Source organism: Mytilus edulis, chromosome 3 (assembly GCF_963676685.1).
Source record: "Mytilus edulis chromosome 3, xbMytEdul2.2, whole genome shotgun sequence".
Classification (NCBI taxonomy): domain Eukaryota; kingdom Metazoa; phylum Mollusca; class Bivalvia; order Mytilida; family Mytilidae; genus Mytilus; species Mytilus edulis.
In genome coordinates, this window is record NC_092346.1 from 80,301,138 (window position 1) to 80,326,118 (window position 24,981).

At 30.9% G+C, this 24,981-nt stretch overlaps 2 protein-coding genes across 3 annotated transcripts; one reads left to right on the forward strand and one right to left on the reverse strand.

The window, feature by feature from the left end:
• Positions 1 to 471: 471 nt before the first annotated feature.
• Positions 472 to 6,870, reverse strand: LOC139514494 (beta-1,4-glucuronyltransferase 1-like). Of its 2 annotated transcripts, none has more exons than XM_071303819.1 (3): positions 6,791 to 6,870; positions 3,066 to 4,150; positions 472 to 751 (listed from the first exon to the last, which is right to left on the reverse strand). In XM_071303819.1, the coding sequence occupies exons 2-3, from the start codon at positions 4,083 to 4,085 to the stop codon at positions 560 to 562; spliced, it is 1,212 nt and encodes a 403-aa protein (XP_071159920.1). In that variant the 5' UTR covers positions 4,086 to 4,150; positions 6,791 to 6,870; the 3' UTR covers positions 472 to 559. The 2 variants fall into 2 exon arrangements, with proteins under 2 accessions (XP_071159920.1, XP_071159921.1); XM_071303820.1 differs by having other exon boundaries at positions 3,066 to 4,440.
• LOC139514492 (complement factor H-like) lies at positions 6,852 to 24,046 on the forward strand. The gene is made up of 11 exons (XM_071303817.1): positions 6,852 to 6,917; positions 10,867 to 10,969; positions 12,651 to 12,842; positions 13,126 to 13,280; positions 14,228 to 14,375; positions 15,694 to 15,906; positions 16,308 to 16,469; positions 17,119 to 17,325; positions 18,067 to 18,276; positions 18,664 to 19,317; positions 20,078 to 24,046. The coding sequence occupies exons 2-11, from the start codon at positions 10,885 to 10,887 to the stop codon at positions 20,158 to 20,160; spliced, it is 2,109 nt and encodes a 702-aa protein (XP_071159918.1). The 5' UTR covers positions 6,852 to 6,917; positions 10,867 to 10,884; the 3' UTR covers positions 20,161 to 24,046.
• Positions 24,047 to 24,981: the final 935 nt, after the last annotated feature.

The following is a 24,981-nucleotide window of genomic DNA, read 5'->3' on the forward strand; positions in this document are numbered from 1 at the left end:
AAATGAGTATCATTTTAAGGATAGAGATAATTTGGTTGATTTTATATACGAACTCGTATGATGTAATATTATTATTTAACTCTGTGTTCATAATATATATTGTTGGCTCAGATTCTGACCATTGAATGCTAAATTACTAAATATACATTTACATACATGTACACTTTGATGTGTATTGTTTTAATTATGATTTTATCCCTTTTATACCTTTATGGGCCCTGTATTTTTGGATATACAAATATTTTATTCTATTCTATATAGATTCTGTGTATAAAATAAGAACATGTGGTATGATTGCCAAATAGACAACTCTCTGCCAGACCCCCAATGATATAGAATTCAACAACAATATGTCACTATATAACCTTCAACGGTGAGCAAATCCATACCACATAGTCAGCTATAAAAGGCCCCGAAAAGACCAATGTAGAATAACTCATACGATAAAACTAACGTAGTATGTTTGATTCCTGTAATAGATATGAATAAACAGAAGATGAACTCAAAAATTCATATAAATAAATTTTCATGAACATACAAAGAAAAATATAGGCACTAATTAACAAGAACGTTTTGAATTTGGATATTTTGTTCTGAGTTCTCTTTTAAACTGTTGAAATAAGTCTCTATTCCTGTTATTCTCTATTTCTTTGTTTTTATGAAAGCCGTCTCTGTATTTGAATCCTTTATGTATAAGAAAAGCGTTGTTTAAAACTCCAAAATTGTAGCCTGCAATGTTCATTTCACATACCTACAAAACAATTAAAGATAATCTTAAAAAGATACACAACATGTTTTAAAATGTTTACCAACGATACATTTTACATCACATAAAATGGTTGATACGGAGTCGCCAAGTTTATTACTATGTCAGTGTTGCAAACAATTAATAAAAACAATTCATTTCAGATGTTTATATCTTAAAGTAGATATGGGTCATTTTCAAAAAATGTCGATTTTTCAGTACACCCATGCTAATTTTTTCATTTCTAATGGAAATTTCAGTTGTAATGGTTTAAATGAAAGCTTGTCGGATTTGTGATTCAGAACATTAATAATAAACACACCTTACATCTATTTTGATAAGATTAAACTGCATTTAAGACCGATTTTGGGGGTATTTGTCTGCGTACATTGTCAGAAAAACACATTTGAAATGATTTTTTTGCGATTTTCTGATCGCCTTGATATCTGCAAAAGTGACTTTTTAAGATCGTTAAATATTACTCTAACGAAAAATCGTAGCTTCTTTATCATTGTATGTAACATATTATCTACAAACTAAATTGAATCAGCGTAAAGGAGGTTCAAGTCTTTCCTGTTACCGCTACTTAAATCAGCCGTTAAATTATTCTCCCTATGAATATTGAATCAGTCAGTGTTGATCTCAAAAGTGCAAAGTAATCTTTACATTTAAAACGCCTCGTTTCTTGAACGAAATTGTAGAGAAAAGAAATTTCAAGACATTAAGTGAAAAAAATAGAGCGTACTTTTTTTCATGTCTATGCTGTTACCACCAATTTTGATTAATTACACCAACAGTATACTTGTAAAAAGTGCAATAACGTGCTGGAAACCAAATTCACAATAGAAAAACATAATCACTTCACCAAAGGGTGTAATTATTTCACAACAGCAATCAAAAACGAAGAAATTTGTCTATCCTGTTACTATGGGTGCTATGGTTACAGTAACAGGATAGACAATTGTAGACAAAAACGTCGTTAATTTTTTTATCTTAATATATAGGTGCAAAACGAATGAACTATTTCGTTGTTTGAACTCATCTTAAGGTTATAACTTAATATTCCCAATTAAGCATTCGCAAGTGCAATACTGTTATCCGTAACAGGATAGACAAAAAGGTAACAGGATAGACTTTTGTATAGTGATATATCAGAAATTACCATCGAAATAAAGAGAAAAGTAAACTAACTTATGAGGGATTTACTTGATGTTAGGTTTATTTGAAAGGGTGAAAAAATGCCGAACAATATAAATTGCTATCTTAGACTTGCATTACTGGTGGTAATTTTTATAACCTTTGAAAACCAATTTTTAGAGGCATTTTTCAGTACAACCTGGAAAATTGGCAAATAATCTATTATATTACAGAATGAATATATATAGAAGTATTCTCTTTAAAACCATCTAATTGACTACGTAAAACAAGGTTAACATTTTATCTAAACCTTTTCTTAATAACCCAAAATTTCTTTTGAAAATGGTAACAGGATAGACAAAATAATGTACCACCGATCAAAAAATGTTTCAACATATTCTTGTATGACATCATTAAGATTACATCTTTTAATATGTTGTTCTTAAAGTACTGTTTGTTTTGATTTGCTTATGTAGAGGGTTGTTTGAATAAGTAACTTTTAATAATTTTTTCAATTTCAAAATTCGACATTTTTTGAAAATGACCCATATGACCACGCTTACTGTCGTTTACTGTATCATCAATTTCGTACTTGATTTTTTTTTATTATTATTCTAGCGTCACTAATGAGTTTTTTGTAGACAAAACTCGCGCCTGGCGTACACAAGTTTAATCCTGGTATCTTCCTTAATTAAACATTTTTACTGTTATACCTGAATTACCGGATTTTCGTCCATGTATTCACAGGGAAATATAGATCGTACAAAGTGCTGTATATATGCAATGTACTGTGTATATATGTGGTGTGTTTTTTTCAATTAGTTGCTAGCGTCAAAGCGTGACACGGCTTTCTCCACGCGGCCATAGAAAACTAAACTGGACGTGGTGCATTTGTTTGTTTAATATAGACTAAAAAATATTTCCACGTTCTGTTCTTAGATCTTCATAAGTTGCAAGGACTTAAGTTTTTCCGTAGTAGAAGTAGTTCGTTTTTCAAAAACATAAACTAGTTCTATAACTTTCACGTGGATAAAAGATTTATATATATAATACGTTCCTATAATGAATACATTATAGATCATTATAACTGGTAAATTTTCATAAAGAAGTAGGTTGTCGACCTTGTTGGTGTATTCAGTGTAAATACATCTCTCACCTAGCTGTGCATGCATGTGTATCATACCTGACTTATTCTATTGTATCCATACTGTTTGAACCGCTCGTCGTACAATGGGAAATCTTTCTTGGCGATATAAAATGGCTCGTAAGCATCCTCCCGTTGCACAAAGTAAGCTATATTCAAATGACTAGAGTCTGGTAGAAATTGCCACTGGTCATAGTCTGTAGGCCTTTGACACTTTTGGCAAACATCAAAATAAAATGGTCTGATTTTCTTTAATCTCCAATTTCTTAAAAGTTGTGTCCTATCTGATGGAATTACCGCATCGTCTTTTGATTCGAACGAAGGTACAACAAACACAACAGAATCATTTTTAAAAGATTGCACAAACGTATTAAATTCTCTTCGCAAATATTTATTTGGAAGCATGTCTATGTCAATGAGAAACACATAGCTTGTTTTACAAAATTTCACTGCCGTGTTCCTCAAAAGATTATGTGGGTATTCTATTCCTTCAATTTCATAATTTTGATGGTGAAAAGTTTTCATTGAATTCTCACAATTAGAGCTAACAAAATTATGTTTTAATTCGTCTAATGAAATGTCATTATCTAAAGGATATACGAGATGAAAATGAACACGATTTTGTATTTTGGGAAAGCATAGATGCAGATGTAACAGCTTGTCCATAGCAAATTGTAAATCTTTAAAGTGAGTGAAAACGGATATTGAGATTGCACCATCCCATCTTTCACTAAGGGCAATCACATCATCTAAATTATTGCTTGATGTCTGAGAAACCAGCGTAACATCATTATGTAGAGTGGGACTTGAATCCTCATGGCAGAAAATATCGGTTATAATATTATAAGAACCACTGCTATCAAGTACATGTGCGTTTTCAATTTTTGATATCAGCAATCGAACTTTTCCATGCTGTCCTTCGTTTTTCTGGTTGTTTGGTAATGTCATCCTTTCATGTTTTGTCAACATGCCTATGTGCCAGATTTGAATAAGAACTATAATTAAAACCAAGAACGCTATGACTTTTCCGATGCCAATCTTTCCAAAACCAAATACCATGTTAGCATCCTTTTATATTCATCATACTATATAGTTGTATTTTGTTGGGGTGTCTTGAGAAATATCTACCAAACAATAAAATGAAATATAATTATGCACATTGTGTATATAAATTTAAACTTAACGAAATAATCAAATTTGAACACTTCTTTCCTTATGTGATATTCTAAAAAAAAGGCATATATAATCTCCCACTCCTTCTGGCTGGCATAGTATCAGACAGTAGTTGTTTTGGAATAGCACTGTGTTGCACCAGATTTTCTCGCTGCCACCTTCCAAAGTTTGTTTTTTTCAGCTAACATTCTTTTCAATCACTGACAGTCAGGGGTACTACTTGTACAAGTTATTTAATTCACTTGAAAAAGGAAAAAAAATATACTTACATAAGTAAATTATAATATAAGTAAATTTTTTACAATCCCACCAAAATTCTCAAGTTTTGAGATGAAAATTCATGCCTTTAATGATTTTTCCCAGGTTAGCTCGTAATTTTTTTTCTTAGAGATCAATGTTTCATCTCATTAATTAAACTGATTGCGCAAAGATCTTAAGTATTTGCGCAAAGTCTTCAAAAATTGCTCCTTCAGTGTTCTGATGATAACAGACAAATGGGATTTTCATTGTCCATGAAATTACATTTAAATGATTAGTATAGACATCTGCAATGGACAGACAAATTAAAATTCTAGTAGAGCAAAGAAATCCTAAGAATTTAAGAAATGAAGATAAGGATGACTGTTTTACCTATACAAGTAAATAAAATTCACTTGTATAAGTACCCTACAAATTAACTTATATGAGTATATTTTTATTTACTTCTCCAAGTAAATAAAAATAACTTGTACAAGAAGTATACCCCTGACTGCAATCATTGCACCTGCTCTAAGTCAGGAGCCTAATGGTTGTCGTTTGTTGATCCCATTCATAAGTGTTTCTTGTTTTTTATATAGATTAGACCATTGGTTTTCTTGCTTTCATTATTTTACACTAGTCATTTTGGAGCCCTTAATAGCTTGCTGTTTCGTGAGAGCTAAGGCTCTGTGATCCTAAATGGTTTACTTTTTTTACAGAATTTCCATTGGCATTTTGTATTTGGCTTGAATTGCAACCAAACAATACATCAGCAGTGAATTTGGGCGTATATTTTGTTGATCAACATGATCAATGTTAAAATTCAAAAGCTTACCATCTCAAAGTTGTTGATTTAAATACTTGTCTTTTTTTTTTGAAGGGGGGGGGGGGAGGATTTGAAGCTTCAACCAGGCTGAAATCACAAAATCCAACATATGTTAATTTATATTCAATTTGCAAACATCAGCTTCAGTAAGGAAAATTCATGTGTTGACTGATTAAATTTTTTGAAGCCATATTTTTGCAGAGTTATGCCAGAGTATCATACAATCAAGCATCATGGATTCTGTGATTCAGCAAATTTTGTGGCTAGTAAGACACATTTTCTGACCATACTTTCAATAATAATGTTGTTATCTTCATTTCCATAATCTAAATGTAAGTGTAACACATGATAACTTTATTTACACTGATTAAAAAAAATATGGTTTTTATAAACTTTTGCCTGTAAAACGGGAGATATTAGGTACAGCCAGTTTAGTGAAGTTCACTTCCAGTTACAAATTATAGGTTTGTGTAGGTACTTTTCAATGAAATAAGTGCAAAAAAAGTTTATTTCCTGTTTACTCTAGATCACTTCAGTTTGATTTTTTTCCAAGGTCATATGTCAATCAACAATTTGCAAAAGACCCTACGGCTTTATTATGTACCAAGTTGGAGTGATAATCAATTAACCTTAAATTGAATCATTTCAGCTCCCATAACTCTTACAAGACGTCATTGGATTGTTGCAGAACAAATTTGTCATATCTTAATCACAATTTGGCAAATATTTTGCACTAGGTTTTTTTATAAATATCTTTAAAAGTGACAGGGGAGATCAAGAAACAATAAAAAGTCAAAATTTAAAACATGACCTTGACCTTTGACCTTGACCTCAAATTATGATTTTTATTAACCCAGGACCTCAAATACATGTACATGCACTACCTTAGATCTGTATTACTTACCAATCATGTAATACATTGACATATCACTTATGTCAAATTCAAAAGGGCAAATAACTGTCATACAGAGTCTACGAATTGATTCTGTTAAATTTGACAAATCATCCTTAGGATCTATAACGACCAATTTAGTAAAACAAATTTGTCGCTTTCTTTTACGGTTATCATGGTTATGAAGGAGATATCGGAATGAAAGGTCAAAATTAAGAAAATGACCTTGACCTTTGACCACAAATTTAATTTTATGAACACAGGACCTCAAATACAAGTACCTTCTGTATTACTTACCATTCATGTGATACTTCATTTATGTCAAATTCAAAGGGGGAAATAACTGTCATATTGAGTCTACAAATTTATTCGGTTAAAATTTGACATATCACCCTGAGGATATAACGAGTTTAAACCTATACTAGAACTTGCACTACCTCCCAGTTACCACTTTTCACATTTGATGATAATCTCAGACAAGCTTTTTTTAAAGCTACTATGTTTTAACCAACAGAGAATAAACCGATTTTTGGAAAATATTAAGCTTATTGGTAAGCTGTATACATTGGTAAGAGAAGATACATGAAAATGGTTTCTGGTATGATGCAGTAAATGCGATTATGCAATAAAACTAACCATATTCCCTTAGAAACAGGGTAAAATGCAGGTGTCCGTTCCGAATGATTCCATTGTTTACAATTCCAATTTCCGCCTTCTTGGGCATGCGTAACAATAAGAAAAAAATTGACAAACAATGAGCAAGGTAAAGAAATATCTTGTACCTTCAATATTGAGGTGGCTTGTAGTTTTTATTCATGAATACAATAGATGAAGTGTCCCTGGTCAACACTTCACCAAATCTTGAATTATAAAGATGAGTATCTGACTCAAAATAATTCAATTAACTTCAACTCGATAAATAAAAAATGACAACATAGATCAACACAACATAGACATAGTGACAGTCATGCTTTTAACGTTAAATATAACGTAAATACCATAAGGAGATCTGATGTTGTATGATTGTCGAAAATACAAGATCCTATAAACAGAGACGAAAATTTGGCAAATTGATGTCAAGCAATTAGCAGATTAGTCTACTGCAAAAAATTACATTCAATCACAATACAATACAATAATAATTTATTAACGTCTCACCATCAATAATACAGTATACATATTTCACATTATAAAAGTAAACCTTTTTAAAATTATTAATGCCATTGTAAAAGAATTATGAGAGACGGATTAAAAAGAACTAGTATTTACAAATTTTCAAAAAGCAATTATAAAACAAAAGTTAAATCATAAAACATATTTACATCAATTATCGGTATAAAAAACGTTGTCTACGGTCTAAAATAAGCTTGCTGGTTTTGGCACATTTTTGTATCGCATTAATATTATCACTCGCTAAAATGAATGAAAGTTTCAAAGAATTCAGCAATAGACTAAAATTTTCGTTTTCAAAGTTTAAAAACTTATACAGTTCGTCTCTAAGATCATCGTATAACAGACATTCAGTCAATACATGCTCCTCGTTTTCAATTTTATCGTCACAAACAAAACAAGTTCTTTGATCTATTGGAAGACTCTCGTAGCGTCCTGTCTCCACACGTATTGGGGCAACACCACAGCGAAACTGAGAGTATGCTCTTCTGTGCGATGGTATTATAAGTTTATCTAGGTAAAGTTCTGTATATACATCCTGTTTAAATGTTCTATATGTACGTAGTTTGTTACCTCCTGGTCCATTTCGTCTGGTAGTGTCTTTATGCAAATCTTCATTCCATTTCTGTTTAAAGTCGGACATAAGTTTTACATGTATAGCATTGTTAACTTGCTGCTTATCAATATCAGTGTCATTAAACAACTTCGCTATACCACATGATTCGAATAGACTATAAATTCTAAAGTTTGAATTTTTGCACACTCGATGACGTCTGAAATTATGCTCTGCCCAATTGTCTATTTTCTTATTTATTCTATTCTCATCCATATATCGTAACCGATTCCAATAGTTCACAGGCACTTGTTTCCATCCATGGGATGATGAACCAGGGCTTTCAAAACATATTTGAGCCAGCTGTACATTTTATATTTGATCCTGATTTTAATCCCTTAAGACATTTTGTAAGACTAATTAACAAAAGGCAATTAAGGTAATCAGTTAGCCATCCCAATGATTGACAATATAAAAAAAAAACTATATTAAACTTTACTTTGATATAAATTTGATGTTCTGACGCAAACTGTTAAATTGGTAGTACATCATTCGTAGTGTTCAACATCAGCTTACTAATATATGCCTTAGACTCTCTATTTGTGCAAAATAAAATTGTCAAAAACTTGACTTTCGTTTTAAAAAGCACAACATGATACAGTAATATGTACCAGATGTTGACTTGACAATGGTAAAACATGGACCAGAGACATATATGTAAAATCTGTGTATGTTTTCAAAGCACGACAGTGTGTGAATAGCTCTTTCCACATTAGTTCTTCAACAAAATACTCAAAATGATCACAAGATGCATGTACAGGTATCAATCATATACATGACAATTTTAACATTTTTGAAGAAATTAGGGTGCATAGCTAAATTTCCCACCTGCCCACAAAGGTATTTGTTCAAACCATGTGGTTTTAATGATTTTTCATTTAAAACCTTTTTGAATTTTTCATAAAATCATTGTTATAAACGTATTTCTTATAATTTTAATTTGTTAGACTAATTTAATAAGATGCAAAACATTGAAATGTAAAAAAATAACTTAAATAATGAACAGATCGATCAATTTATACAATTTCTGGTATACTGTCACTTGAACAGGTACATTTCAACTAATTAGGTTTGATTAAAAGGAGAAGGTATTAAAGTAGGGGTTGTTTTGATAATAATTCTTTATCATGTCACTTTTATGACCGGAAATGTGTGATTGTTTAAGGCAAAAAGTCTCTTAAGAAAGCATTGACCACTAAAAAGCAGATGTCTGGATCATGCTTATCCTAGGCGGACAAGTCCGGTAAAAATGTAACTGTCCGGAATATATGTCTGTTTTGGAAACCATAAGGTGTACTCAATTTTGACACTGACAAAGGCTATTTGTTATTCTAATGCAATTTAGATGTACATGTAACAATTTTTTTTCATTGGCTTAAAGTTGCCATCAAATCTACAGTTGACTAGGCATATCTAAGGAGGGACCCGCCATTTTGAATTGGTTGAATGAACAAATGTTTGATTACTACTATATAATCGAAAATAAAACAACACCTACCTCGAATTCGCCGTTTTAATGTAATTTTATCCGAATTTGAAGCGTACAGGTAATGTAATAACCTCCAGTTTGTAAGTTTTCATTTGTATGACGTCACGTTTAGCCATGACGTCTCTGTGCCAAAAGCATTCATGAAGTTTCGCGGATTTTTTTCTTTTTGTCAAATTAAGACAATTTTTCAAGTTTTATCGTATTTTTTCTTTTTGAAATGCATCAGAATCAGAATAACAGTACTGTAGTTGAAGAGTTGCCACCGTCAATTTTGATTTGACGGTCGCAAATCTCTGTTTTACTGTCTCTGCTACACGTCGCCAGTAAAACTGCATTTGCGTCCGTCAAATCTACAATTGACGGTGGCAACTCTTCAACTACAGTACTGTTATTCCTTAAATCTGAAATATTTGTCAATACTATTTTATAACAACATGCATCTTCATATATAACCATCTTATATTTAGTCCCGTTGAGCAAATCTTTAGACATTTATTAGTCCTGCGATTCAATTCGTTAGACCCATAATTTTTCCATATCGGCACAGTATCCTTTATTCTAGATGATCCAGAACATTTAAATTTGCTGGTTGATCCTTTTTATAGACTTCCATATACATTGTGTACATGTACATGTATAAATATGTCTAAATAAGTGACAATACATGTATGACCAAACTAACCGTGAAGGGGCCTTTTACTTTAAATATCAGCACAAAAATGTGAAATTAGCAAATTTAGACATTGTTCTTGTTCTGATATAAAATAATTTAGAAAATACAGATACAGTACTAGTGTACAGGCAGTCTTAAAGTTTGCTTCACACATCAGTAACTTCGTCAAACCTTCATGGAGTTTTATGAAGTTTTTCTATGATTAACAATGATAAATAGAATAGATACAGTTTGAAGCAAATTGTTGAAAATATATATTACATTAACCATATTAACAGACATTCTGGGATTACATTTTTCACTTGATACATTGTGTAAGTTTGAAAATCTTTCATTCATCATAGGCATTTGTCTCAGGAAAAAAATACTTGTATTGCTTAATATAACACTTACCGTATAATAAACAGTATTATGTCTTTGAGACAAATGTCTGTGACCTAAAAGGATTGTTATGAAACTATGAGTTAAGCAAATCTTTCTGATCATTCATGTCATTAAATCACATCTATTTTTTTTTTTTAATTCTGTATTTCACTGATAAATTGACTAAATCACTTACTCCTAACAGTCGCTTTAAATAACACTGCTAAGCTGTACAGTCACATTAAATAGCACTGACCATAGCAAAAAATGGTGAAATACAGGGTTCTGCAGACATTTTACCTTAAAAATTAAAATAGAATTAATATTTCATCACTCAGAATTTTTGAGTGCCATCTCTTGTTACATTGATATGTATCTGCTTAGCTTCTAATTTATAATTGCAGATTGTATAGTTTAAAAAGATGATTTGTAAGGAATGGATCTACACTGCTTTGTTGATATGGCTGCAGTTCATGGATTATCTTGCGGATGCAGTTAATTTTAATGGTATGATATATTTATGATAGAATTAACATATTTTACTAAAATATAAAAACACACACTTTTAGACAGTTTAAGATCTTGACATATAAAAAAATGGAACAATAATTAAGAATTTTAAGAAACTCTTGCTAAATAAGACTAGACAAATGTCACAATGAACTTGACATACACCAAATTATCATGATGGCTATAACTAGACAGTGACTTTGATACCACTTTTAATAACTGTAAATATACATTTATTTCAACATATACAAATCTTTCAACAAATTCGGAAACAATTACATCCATTCATAATCTAAATTTAAAACCACAAACTACAATGAGACAAGAACTGACGGACTAATGAATTCGACAAAGCACTTTAAAATTACGCCATGAATTAATATCGCCAATAAAACAATTTCTAGCTGTAATTCAGTAATTTTGAACTTTACTATAAAACTATGTAAAAAGTACGGAAAAGCCATATTGCAGATTATGATAATACTATCATAATATTTCCAAATAACTTTTAATGAATGAAACTCTATCGAGAAACTAAATAATATTTTTCCAAATAACAAAATTAACTAACCTGTAAATATTGCTTAAGCATTTAAGCGTCAGCATTGTAAGGCGGCTATGAAATACTAAATCTCTATATATAAATAAGGCGTACATATATTTTCCCGCGCTCGTGCAATAATATTTTATTCTATTTAAATCGTTCAGGTGTGTAGTGACGTGTATATGAAATTGTGCAGTGACGTATATTAGAAATGTCGTCAGTCTCAGTCAATCGTCATAATGAGTATGATGAAACAGAAAATGTAATGAATGAATGAATGAAATAAATGAACTGATGAATAACCAATCAAACATTTAATATACACATAAATACGACGGTGACACAAAACTTACCAAATTTGTAGAACACTAATTAAGAATATGGACAAAGGATTCTCCTTTCAAACATGTTAAAAGGAACTCTTGTCTTCTAGAAGATTTTTTTTTTTTCCTTTTTTTTTTTTGTAAACCATGCCAGTGCATTTGTTAAAAGGGGTATAATTAAATTTACCTCCTTCAGTATTGCAATTTGTTCTAATAGTATTTTGTAAGACCAACTCATTAAGAACAGCTAGACCTATTGCAAACAAAATGAAACTGTGTTTACATATGATTGAACAGACTGAAAATATATTATTGATATTGAATAAATACAACGTACATCACATACCGTTTTAAAAATGATTGTTTTACTTAGGCAAATTAATCATTGGGTGATAAATTTCTCTTAGAAGAAAATTAAAGGTCTTATTGAATAAACTACACTGATAACAATAGTTCAGTATTGTATTTATTCAATGGGACAATAGAGCTGACAAAAGTTTATATAGATTGAACAATAGGAGTTATATGTGTGGAAAAGAGTCATTTGGTTGGCAATTAATAGATTATTACCATAAGGATGTTCAAGTAAAATTTGGTATGTTCTACAAGTGTAAGGAGACTCATTGGTCTTATTCAGACTGTAACAGTGTTTTTTGTTCAGTTTCCCTCTTTTTCGTATTTTTTTTATAGACTTAGACATTTATGTTTTAAATATACTTGAAGTAAGGGACAGACAGAGTAGATTGATTAAATGATATACCGTACATTCATGTACCTATCAACCAATATAGAAATGTGTCCTTTATTTCAGAAAAACCTCTGTATTTGAAGTGGTGCTCCTCTTTACCAATTATAGAACATGGACATGTTCAGAGATTCCATTATAAACCATCAATAGCACAAGTTATATGTGACGATGGTTACCAGCTTATAGGGGATATGAAGCTTACATGTAATAATTCAATTTGGAGTCCAGTCAAGCTGCCATATTGTAAAATAATAGGTAAGTTGTTACATTATTTTCTCCTATATTCTTAACATGTATTTCTTGATATTTCTTTTATTATACACCAGCTATTACTGTTTTACCTCTGTCCGTCCGTTGCATGAATTTTTTTCACCGGTTTCAGTGTTTATATGAGTCAGCTTTGCCATGTGATGTGTTTCCAGATTCATCACTGTACAACTTCCTGTTTGCTGTCAAGTATTTGAGCAGGGGTACCATCAGTTAGTGTCTCTTGTTTTTAAATGAAATACTGAATTGTTTTTCATCTTTTTTTCTATAGATAACCAACCTCATGCTGATGCTGGTAATGATGTTGTGATACATTTACCTAAAAATTATGTTATTTTAAATGGTAATGGTAGTTATGACGATAATGATGATATGATCACTTACCATTGGTGGAATAAAGATCCACAGCTTACTCTTGATTTAAGGGTATGTTATAATGTAATGTTGTTTGAATCTTTGATACCAGGGAAAGGGCTGTTCAATGGTCAGTATTGTTATAAAGCTCCATATCTTTTGAAGGAAATTATATGATATTTCTAAAAGAATGTTAACTTGTTATTATGCTACCTATTATTATTAGTTTTATCATTCTATGTATATGCAAATTAAAGAATAATGCATTACTGTGTAGTGTTCCTCAATCCAGCAGTGTAATTGTTATATACATTTTACACTCATATGTTGCTGCAGTGTTAACGTTTTAGTGAGGACTTTCATGTGTTTTAGTAATTTTTTCTGTGATATGAAAACTGACCTTTATTTGGGTAAGTCTTAGGATCACTAGCTAAACTTTAAGGGATTTTCCATTCTTATTTTAAAAGTTATTGCTCTTGGTTTTACTGGAAATGGAAAAGACCACTTTCGAGTTTGTCCTTCAGTGGAAAAAACTCATTAGCTATGTGCGTCTTTCTGATGTCATTTACAAAAATGTACCAGATAATGGGGATCGCCTGTATCCCTACACTATTAACGTTCATCAAGTGCTTACTGATCGACATTGTGCAGGATAAACTAGAAATAGTGGTTGTTATGTAGGTACTTAATCACAATTCCCTAATGACATCAGTGCTGATTGTCAATTTTGAGAATTCAATTTGCAAAATTTATACAATATAGCAATATAGTTTTCCAACCACTTGCTCAACATTGAAAAGGTAGTGACCTTCACTTAAACCAAAGTTTTTGACGGAAATGCATCGAACTCAAAAGTTGTCTATTGTTTTAAACTGAAGATTTAAGTGAAGCATACATTACCTGATCTCCTAATCAGTTGATAGATAATAGAATTGATTATACTAAACATCCATAACTTTTTTAACTGTAATAATAATATGTATTTTGGCACCGTTAATGAATCCCCTTTTAATTTTCAGGGTAGAAGAACACAATATTTAGAGGTATATAATCTGCAGGAAGGAACATATACATTTATACTGAAGGTGATAAATTCAGTTGGACAACAATCTACAGATAGTGTTACAGTAACTGTTAAACAAAGGGTTACAACAACTGTTAAACCAGGTTAGTAACAAGCTACAGATAGTGTGACAGTTACTGTTAAACCATATAAGTAACAAGCTACATATAGTGTTACAGTTACTGTTAAACCCGGTTAGTAACAACCTACAGATAGTGTTACAGTTACTGTTAAACAAAGTTTTACAACAACTGTTAAACCAGGTTAGTAACAAGCTACAGATAGTGTTACAGTTACTGTTAAACAAAGTTTTACAACAACTGTTAAACCAGGTTAGTAACAAGCTACAGATAGTGTTACAGTTAAACAAGGTTAGTAACAAGCTACAGATAGTGTTACAGTTACTGTTAAACAAGGTTAGTAACAAGCTACAGCTAGTGTTACAGTTACTGTTAAACAAAGTTTTACAACCACTGTTAAACCAGGTTAGTAACAAGCTACATATAATGTTACAGTTACTGTTAAACCATGTTAGTAACAAGCTACAGCTAGTGTTACAACAACTGTTAAACCAGGTTTGAACAAGCTACAGATAGTGTTACAGTTACTGTTAACAAACCCACACATTAATTGTGTATGAATGAAACTAAATCTAAATTATCTAATGCTTAGACATGAATTATAGGTTATGAAGTCAGTGACCTGAACAAGAAAAAATTGCTCACAGTGCAACTGTAAGAGGTCATCCATATGTAGGTACATATATACTATACCCATGCTCATACACATACACATAATGACCAGGTACATGTATGATACTTTCTTCATATTTTTCCCCAAAGAAACTGCAGAGCTTCCTCAAATTTGCAAGCCAGCTTCATGTTACCATTTGTTACAATGTCAAGCATTTTTACACTCAATACTTGTGAACTTCATGTTTCTATATATATCTTTACAAATAATGGTCATGTATGAAATTTTTTGTCAATTCTTCTAAACAACTACAAATTTGCTATCCATATTCCTGTTACTATTTTACCCCAATTTTATGTTAAATGATATTTATAAATTCATACACACATTCAAAATGGCCATGTAGGAAATTTTTGGTGAACAAGAAGCTTCTTCATCTGTTGATGCAACAACATTGAGGAAATTTCAAAGAAAATCACCCTAAATTGTATTCAGTTATGTTGCATCTTACTAACAGCGTATAATGTTTTCAAATGCCATTTAAATGGAGGGTATCATAAACTATAAGCCAGCATTAGCTCACTGTAGTTCTTTTTACAATTATTTCAAGATAGTAAATTTAATGTTCACAAATGGCTGTTTTGATCATTAATTTATCCTTAGTCTGTGCAGGATAGTTCATTGTAATACATATTTAATACAAAGACATAAATTTGTGATATTTTGTAGGAAGTACTGAAGAATGTTTAGAGTATCCAGACATACCACATTCAACAGTTCGATGGGAAACATCTTTTAGAGCTGCATTAGTAGAGTGTGAACCTGGAAAATTTATCCATGTTAATGGGATAGCCTTTCATAGCATAAGCATCAAATGTCAGAATGGAGAGTGGATGTCTGCAGATGGAATTAAAAATTTACCAGAGTGTGTTAGAGATACAGGTACAAAATATGTATATATACTAGATAAACAAAGGATATGGGGTATCCATCCATAACAAAAAATCAGGTCATGTATAGCAAAAAATGTCCCAATGATACCTTCAACACAGAGCAAAAAACTTTCACCTCACTTCAAATTTAAGACAGTCCCTAGCACTGACTGGAGCGTGATTCTTTGCAAGAATAATTTGGATAGACTCTTTAAGATGTAACACCACCAAATCATTAAAAAAAAAGAATATACTGAAAATTTTTAAAAGTATTACATATTTAAAACAAAATAGTTCCAGGTAGGACTGGTGTTCCTTGTACTGCTTACAGATAACTGTTTGTTTGGTCAAGGTTCTTAAACAAAATGATGACTTCTGGGTAAATAAATGTCCTGTTTGACATGTTTGTAGATGCTGATTGTGGTGATCCTCCATCAATACTCCATGGGACATACAGTCTTACTGGTAGAACCCAAGTGAAGTACAAATGTGATGCTGGATATTATACAGAAGAACCATTTGCCATTTTACTTTGTGAAGGAACCAGTTGGATAGGAAGCACACCTAAATGTAGTAAGTATTTTCTTGATATTAAATTAGTTTTAATATTTAAGATATAACAGATAAATAAGGTGTACACTAATAGAAACTGAAGCAATCAGTTCATAACAAGTTTGGGGAGTTTATTTTATACATAGATTCAATTGAGAATAAATCACCCTTCTTTAAAAATGTATACGTCTGGATTTTTGCCAAGGACAATCAGTATGTTATTTAGAGGTATATAAAATTGCCTGTATATGAATCAACTAAGCGATTTGTGTAAGTAAATTCTGCATTTTCTCACATTGCAGCAAATTCTCCTACATCAAACTCATTTTGTGCTATTGTATAATCAAATATTATACATTTCTGTGTCAAGCTAGCCATGCAATATATTGTCCAATGTAAGATTTAATTGTATTGGAGAAGACTTCGTTTAAATTTAGTGATATTATTGGCATTTTTCTTATTTTGACAAAAAGTTATGTTTAAAGTTATTTCTGACGCCACATTTAATTAGCTGGGAGGAAATCAACTCTTTGTGACCCTCTCAGGCCTTTGAGACTGTGAACCTCTTCTTGCTCCTCCTTTATTATTGAGGGCTCAAAAGACTGTTAACTTTAAATATGTGTTTATCTTTAAAAAATTGGAATGCCGTGATTACTGTTTATCTCTTCAGAACTTGAAGACTATAAGTGTCCAGCTCCTCCATCAATAGATAATGGTGAAATATATCTAGAAGATTCTTACAATGTTGGATCAAAAATAACATATAAATGTAATACAAATGCATACCAGTTATTGGGGAATCCAGTTATGGAGTGTTTAGATGACTTCACATGGTCTAGATACCAGCCTACATGTATCTTGTCTTCCAGCTTAATAAGTATGTATTGAATGTAATAGAAAAAAATATATGGTCAACTTCATTGTTAAATCTTAAGTAAACATTATATCCAGTACAAAATATCAAACTGGTTAGTTTTATTGACAGTCCATCACAGAAATTTCATAATAATATAGTACATGCACATGAGCTCTAAAATGGTTCATAAGATTCTGCAAAAATCCTTCATAATTTCTTGGATAATAGCTACATCAACATTTTTGAGTTATTTATCTCCTTTATAACTATAACTGATACATTTCAAACAAGGGTCAAACTTTTGACACAATTTTTTTGTCATTTTCATGAGGACTTGACTTCATAAGATATGACATAAATCAATAGTTTTGCACAGTGTGGGTACCATGAAATTTTGTACCTGATTATATAAAAACATTGGAGAATGATTTCAGAAATGAAACACTTTAAAATTGAAATGATCTCAGTAACTTATTTACTGGCGAATCCAGAAATGTTCTTGAAGTCATGCTTTGTGTTTCCTTATATAATCAACCAAATTTTCCACAAAAGAGTGGGCCAGGCATGGTTCGTTGACTATGTTTTGCATATTTTACATGTTAAAAGTATTTTTCTTTTTTAATTTCAACATTTGCATTGTACTATCAAAATAACATACAAGCATAAGTTATATTTATATGTCCATCTAAATGTTGTCTTCTAGCTTAGAAAATAAGATTTTAAAAAATAATAGCATAATTGAAAAATATAATATATTTCCAGATGAAGACTGGTTTTGTCCTGCTATACCTCCAATACCAAATGGTAAATGTTACTGTAATCCTAAAAAGGACATCAATTTCTGTGAGCCATTCTATCTTACGATGAAAATACAATGTTCGTGTAATGAAGGCTACAGACTTGTGGGACAAAGGACATTGACATGTACTGACAAAGGATTATGGAACTATGATCAACCTACCTGTGTTAAAGGTATGTATATCTATGAAAACAGATGGATAAGGAAATAATGTTTCTCAAGGTGTAGAAAATTCATGTATAATTGACTTCAAAAGTACTTGTATTTGTAAGATGTTCTATAAATTCATAAAAGACAAATGTTGCACATTAAAGTGAAAATGGAGACAATAATGGTTACCTTTTTTGTTTTTAGGCTGTTGCAATTTCTAGTTAAAGGCAAAAACAACTTCTTTATTTTTTTTTCTTAATTGGCTTATTTGAAAACTCATAAAGTGTTCTATAATTGTTTTCTTTTTTATTATACCATCTTGTGTAGTCTCAAGTCACATTTTTCTCAATTCAAGAGGAGTTCATAATATGGAACCAGTAAATGTTTTACAATTTCTGCTTGATTTTTAGTTGACGATATTTCCATAGATACTGCAGGACATAACAGTGAATCTAATGGATCTACAACAAGAATGAATACACTTGCAGTTGTCATAGCAACAGCATGTAGTGTCCTAGGCATTCTCTTACTAGTCATGGTTGTGATGATCATACGCAGACGTAAGCCTCGTCCCCGCCATTATCACCAAGTTGGTGTGCCGCCACCATACACTAGAGTACACAGTAGCTCATTTGATGAGCTAGACAGAGTTGCATTAATTGGGTATGATGCTGCTAGATTACCAACTTATGAAGAGGCTGTGCGAAATAATTCCTCTTCATCTGTTCCTCAGAGGGGACAAGGGTTGTCAGAAGTTTCAGTTAATGGTGAATTTAGGCCATTGCCAAGCATTCCACATGTTGTTCGAGGCAGTAATGCTCAAAATAGTGACATTCAATCTGTGCACTCGAATCGACATTCTATTACAACGATGAGTACTGTTAACAGAGACGGTATATCTGAAGTGTTTGGTTCCATTGATACAGTCAATTATAGTATGAGTGATGCGTCTACCTCTGTCACAGTGGATACATTTGACAGTTCTGCATCACGGCCATCTCATGGGTCAGGTACAGCCACTGCTGGCAGTGTCAATACCTCACAAGAAAATATAGTCACTGAAGGTAAGTCATAAAGACCCAAGCAAGAAAAAGTTAAGACACCATATTTTGAATGTATTTAAGGAATGACTGTAATATTTTTTCCGTCTATGAAGAAATTACATCAAAAATGTGGTGCACACTGAATAACGTTTTTATTTGAAGTGTGCACCACATTTTTTATGTTATTTCGAATAGACAGAAAAAATATGAGTCATTTCTTATAATTTAATTCTAAATTCCATTTTAAACCGGAGTAAACCATGGAAAAACATTGATGATGTCACAGTCACATGACAAAATGATGTCTATAAGCTGATAAATAACACAACGTCAGCCAATCAGAAGAAGCATTACATCCAAAATTAAATTATAGATTAGTACCAGTAATATAAATCTTGTCCTTTTTGCCTAAAAGCATGGGTTGTAATGTGGGAAGTTTACATTGTAACGGTTTCAGATATCCTAACTGAATTTAAAAAGTGGAAGGATAACACAAAAGTAACTTTTAATGATTTTTGCAACTACTTGCAAGGACCAAGATGTGCTTTATATTTGTTTGGGGATAAACAATTTGAAAAATGACAAAATTTTGTATTCTTTTCATCAAAAGAAGGAGTTGCTTTTAAATGACATCATAACTGTATTTCTTATAGTGATGTATTTTAAACTCCTTGTATTTTGTTTTGTGCTACCTTAACTTCAAATTATTCATTAAGTGTAAATCCCAAAATATCATCATCAGTATGCTGTTTCAGACGATTTTCAATTTTTGTAATTTCAGAAGCACCATTATTAGTTCCTGAGATAGAAGAATCTGAAGACAAAGGTGAAGATATGGACATCAAAGATGAAGACAAGAATTGATCATTGTTTATATATATTAGTTAATGTTTTGTATGTTCCAATTTTGTATCATGTTTAACCCCAAGATATCATTACATATTTCATTAGATTTTTGAAAACTAGAAGGCCTAGTTGACCTTGAACAGAAAATAGGAAAAAAAAGGCTAGCTATTGTTATTGTTAATACCCTGCATTTGAAATATGGAGGACGTTAAATTTGTTAGTCTTTGCATCCATCTGTTTGTTCACCTGTTCATCTGTCAGGTCATCAGGTTAAAGTGTAATTTTAAGATAGTCTTCTCATGAAATTGTGATCTTAAATCATCTTATCAACTTGAATCTATATTACCGGTTCACTTGTTTATTATAATGTGATATTTTTTTTATTTTTTTTTTTAAATATTTGCCAAATAATTACTCATATTCTGCAATTCAATCAACATGGAAATTTATGTAGTGAGCTGAGCATGGTGTGCTATAGACATATTCTGAGGTTGTCGGTTTTTGTTTTTTTTGGGGTGGGGGGATAATTTTGTAATCATGTATTCTTAATTTCATTGGCATACTATATATATGATCATATATGGTTCACCAAACTAAAAGTCACCAGTAGCAGGAGATATTGATTTCTTTTGAATGTTTAGAGAAATCCATGATAAATTTCAGATTAAACTGACCATCTGTGGTACATAACACTATAGGGGGATAAATCTGTAAAAATCAGCTGAATGTTTTGTTTAGGAAATATTAAGCTTCTCAATTATCAAAATTGGTGTTTGTCAAACTGCTATTCATCCAATGAAATATTTCCGATAAATGAGTGGTTTAAGTTTTTTGAAATTTATATATTTTTGTCAAATGGTCAAAGTAAACATTTTGTCAAAATTCTATGAAAATTACAAGAGCTAAATTAATTCTATTCAAGGTGTTTGGTACCACCTTAAATTTCAGCAAAGGGAAAATTGCTAACATTTTAAAATATTTAGAATAATCATATATATTGAAAAAACTGTAAACTTTAATTTATCACTGCCTTCATTCTATATAAAAAAAACATGAATTTATTTTAATTACATGGTATTCTACTTGATAACCAGTATATCAATATGTTAGGTGGCATGCTTAGTTGTACCAGTTAATTGGTAAAAATATATTATATATTTCATAATAAATTAAACATGTTTGCAACTATAAATAGTCATCATTGAAGTTCTGTGACAAATCCTCATTCAAGTAAATTTAAAATCCAACAGGTGATTAGATATGCATATAAGATGGAAAATTAAATAAATAATTGATGCTTGTTTCTATCTATTTGGTATATTTTTTCAACATTCCAAGAAATTGGATTTGTACACCCTGTTCATTTATTGACAAATGACAATTTTTTTCTTCAGAAGTCTTCCAATACTCATTCAGGGTCCCATCAGAAGTCACATTTATAGGGTTAATTACATCATTTTGTACATGGACTTTCAGTATTCCAGGAAAAAGTAACATTCCCACCTTATATTTTCCAGCTTTTTTATATTCCATGTAACAGAAAGAGAAGAATAAAACGTCTTTTCAATGTTTTTAAATGCTTTTAAAATTTGCATGTAGAATGCTGGGTTCATAAAAAAAAAATTGCTTTTATAGCAGCTTTTGAATTCACTGAAAGTTTGAGCAATTGTTACAACAACTTAAATTAAGGAATCCCTATCTTACATATAGAAGCAATATTTGTTTATCAGTTATTTATTTTTTTGTGTGTATGTATCTGTGTTGTAAGAGAAGTTACAAAAGAATTGTTTGTGTTGTAAGAGAAGTTACAAAAGAATTGTTTGAGAAGATTGGGAGTAGTGACAAATATGTATGAGGTTTTAATTGATCTTGGCAGTCTAAATTATAATGTAAAACTGCAGGTATTTCCTATAGAATTTGATGTTTTGTGTAAATTATAGATAAGTAGTATATTAATCATCTTTTTATATATAATGCAATTGTTTATACTTATACACCCTTTTTAATATTTTAAATACTGGTATGGTGTGTAAAATTGTCATCTTAGATGAAATTTCAAAGATTTATCAGTGTCTTCTAATTTAGAAAAGGGATCAGACTGTATTTATCAGGTGTTGACTCAATGATGCATATTGGTTGATCATCTTCAAAATCAATGGTGGTTGTATATCATGTATATTCCATTCCAAAACTCACAATGGAATAACAATCTAATTTCTCTGCATCAATTTTCAAAATGAGTACAAACATCATTCATGTCAATTGGACCAACTGTTGATTTTCATTTCATGCTGAAGTATCATCAAAGAGATTAAATCACTAGGTTCCTATTAAATTCTCCACTTACTAAATGTTTTGGTCATATTGACCTACATTTATACTTGTTTGCATAATGGTTTAAGTCACATTATACATTTATGATCTGTCAGTGCATATTGATCTGTCCTTCAGTTCTTCTAGTTTTCTTTGAAATGAAGGGGTATTACCTTTTGCATAATTTTCTTACATTTGAACTGAACATTTTTATGAATCTCAATAAAACATTGATGTAAACATAATAAAATCTGTATGGATTTTTTTTTTATTAAAGAGCTTTCTCCTCACTTTTACACAAAAATAAAAATTAAAGCTGTAAGCATCAGTTTTGGGACATTTTACTTGGTGTCACAATTTCACACCTTCTTTCAGAACAGAATATAACAGAAAGGTCAATGATGAATCCCTTCTGACATGAGAGGAAAATATTTTGATTTCTTTAAATTAGACATTTGTAAGGCAGTATTTTGTTATAGAATATCTTCTTACTTAAATTTTATCTGAAGAAAAAAGGTATGGCAAATCTGCTGTTCTCTATACATGTATAACAATTTCATTTGAGATCATTAAAATTTGTTATTGCTGCAATTTTATATGAATTGCCCAGTATTTAGATTTGATTGACTCTCACCCAGTAAACCTTGGTCTTTAATATTAATATGTTGATATGTTGATCCCCTAAGTTTAATGAAAAGGATAACAAAAATACAATTTTATGACAGATGTGAGAAATACAGCTTTATGAGACATATTTTATTGTGATGTTAATGTCTATTTCAATGTTAGTTGTCCCTGTCTACAAGATTGTCCATAGATATGGAATTGCCGACGTCCTTGTGTTTGTCCATCCATCCTATATTGTAAACATTCTCACATCTACAATTTATTTTCTGTTAATGAAATTTATAAAAAGTTTATAACAGCAGAAAATTAGTGCCAAATTATTTTGCATTTAAAAGGAGTTTTGTCCATAAAAATGCTGTACACATGTCTGCTTGGCCTTTTAAGCACTCACAGGTTCAATAATTCCTTGATTTTTATGAAATTTGTGACAAAGGGTTTATACCAGCAATGTCTGAAATGAGTTCAGTGCTGATCAATTATATTTGAAAAAGTTGTGTTCCTTTAAATCTTTGTAATAGGTCTGTCCTGTCTTGTAAGTGTTATAAGAGACAAATTACATCAGAGGTTTACATTTGCAATGTCTCGGATTAATCAGCAAATCAGTGCTGTTTTGCTATTTATAAAAATGAGTTATGCTCCTTTGGAAAAGAAATTTCATTGTAAATGCTCTTAAGCTCACCTTGTCAGAATGAAAGAAATTTAAAGAGGTTTATATCAGCAATGATTAGGATAGAATTAATCAATGATTATGAAAGGAGTTATGCACCTTAGATTTAGAAATTATATGGAAAATTGCATTTCAATTCTAATATGGTATGTATGTTAAAGTTAAAAAGAACCTACTCAAAAATAATATTAAAGTTATTGCCAATGTCCATCAGTAGTGGACATTAGATCACTGTTCTTTCATTTGTACAATTGTTACTGTGATCAAATATTAAGTAAATAAAATATAAAATATTCATTCTCTTTTTATCATTCAATGTAATATTATTGCACATAATACAGCTCCTTTGGGCCCACCAGTTTTGAAAAGCTGTCCGAGTACACTGATTGATACAAACAATGGATCGAATTTAATTTTCGGTAGAAAATGGTATGATCTGTTGGAGCAGTTGATATATATTTTACAAAATATATTTACAAAATATAGCTCAGAATAAAATTGAGAATAAAAATGGGGAATGTGTCAAAGAGACAACAACCTGACCATAGAGCAGAAGTTCATTAAAAAAATATATTTATTTCACAACTATGCAGAAAATGGCTGTAGAATTCATTTCAATCAGATGCTGATACACTTTTAGCTTCATTAATATTACACAATGACGAAAAATTAAAAAAAATAATGACAACGAAGCATAAAACTCTCATCATACTGTTAGCAAATGACATTCAACATAATTTAGGACATGGAAATAAAGTAGTATGTGAAATACATGTAACATAGTGCCAGGTATGTTGTAAAAGTTGTAGTGTATGATATCATGCACTGTACTGGAAGAAGAAGATAAAATTTGATGAGATCAGTTCTAGGAATATGTCTAATCTGGAGAAAAAAATCATGTAGTCTGACATTGTAAATGTAACCGAATTAATAGGTATTTATATGTTATATAAATAATGTTTATATACAGTTCGATTTTCATTACACTGAGTAAGTCTACATAAAATGAAAATATCCCATTACGAAGTTGTATATCAAAAACCTGCTTTGAGTATCCAGTTGATTTACTAAAGCAATAACACAGTTTTTATGCGAACACAAAAATAAAAAAAAAATTGGTCGTATATTGGTTTCACGTCGTCGTCAGCGTCGCAGAAGACGGATGGTTCCGGATAATAACTTTAATATAAGTAAATAGAAATCTATAGAATTTTAACACAAGGTTTAGAACC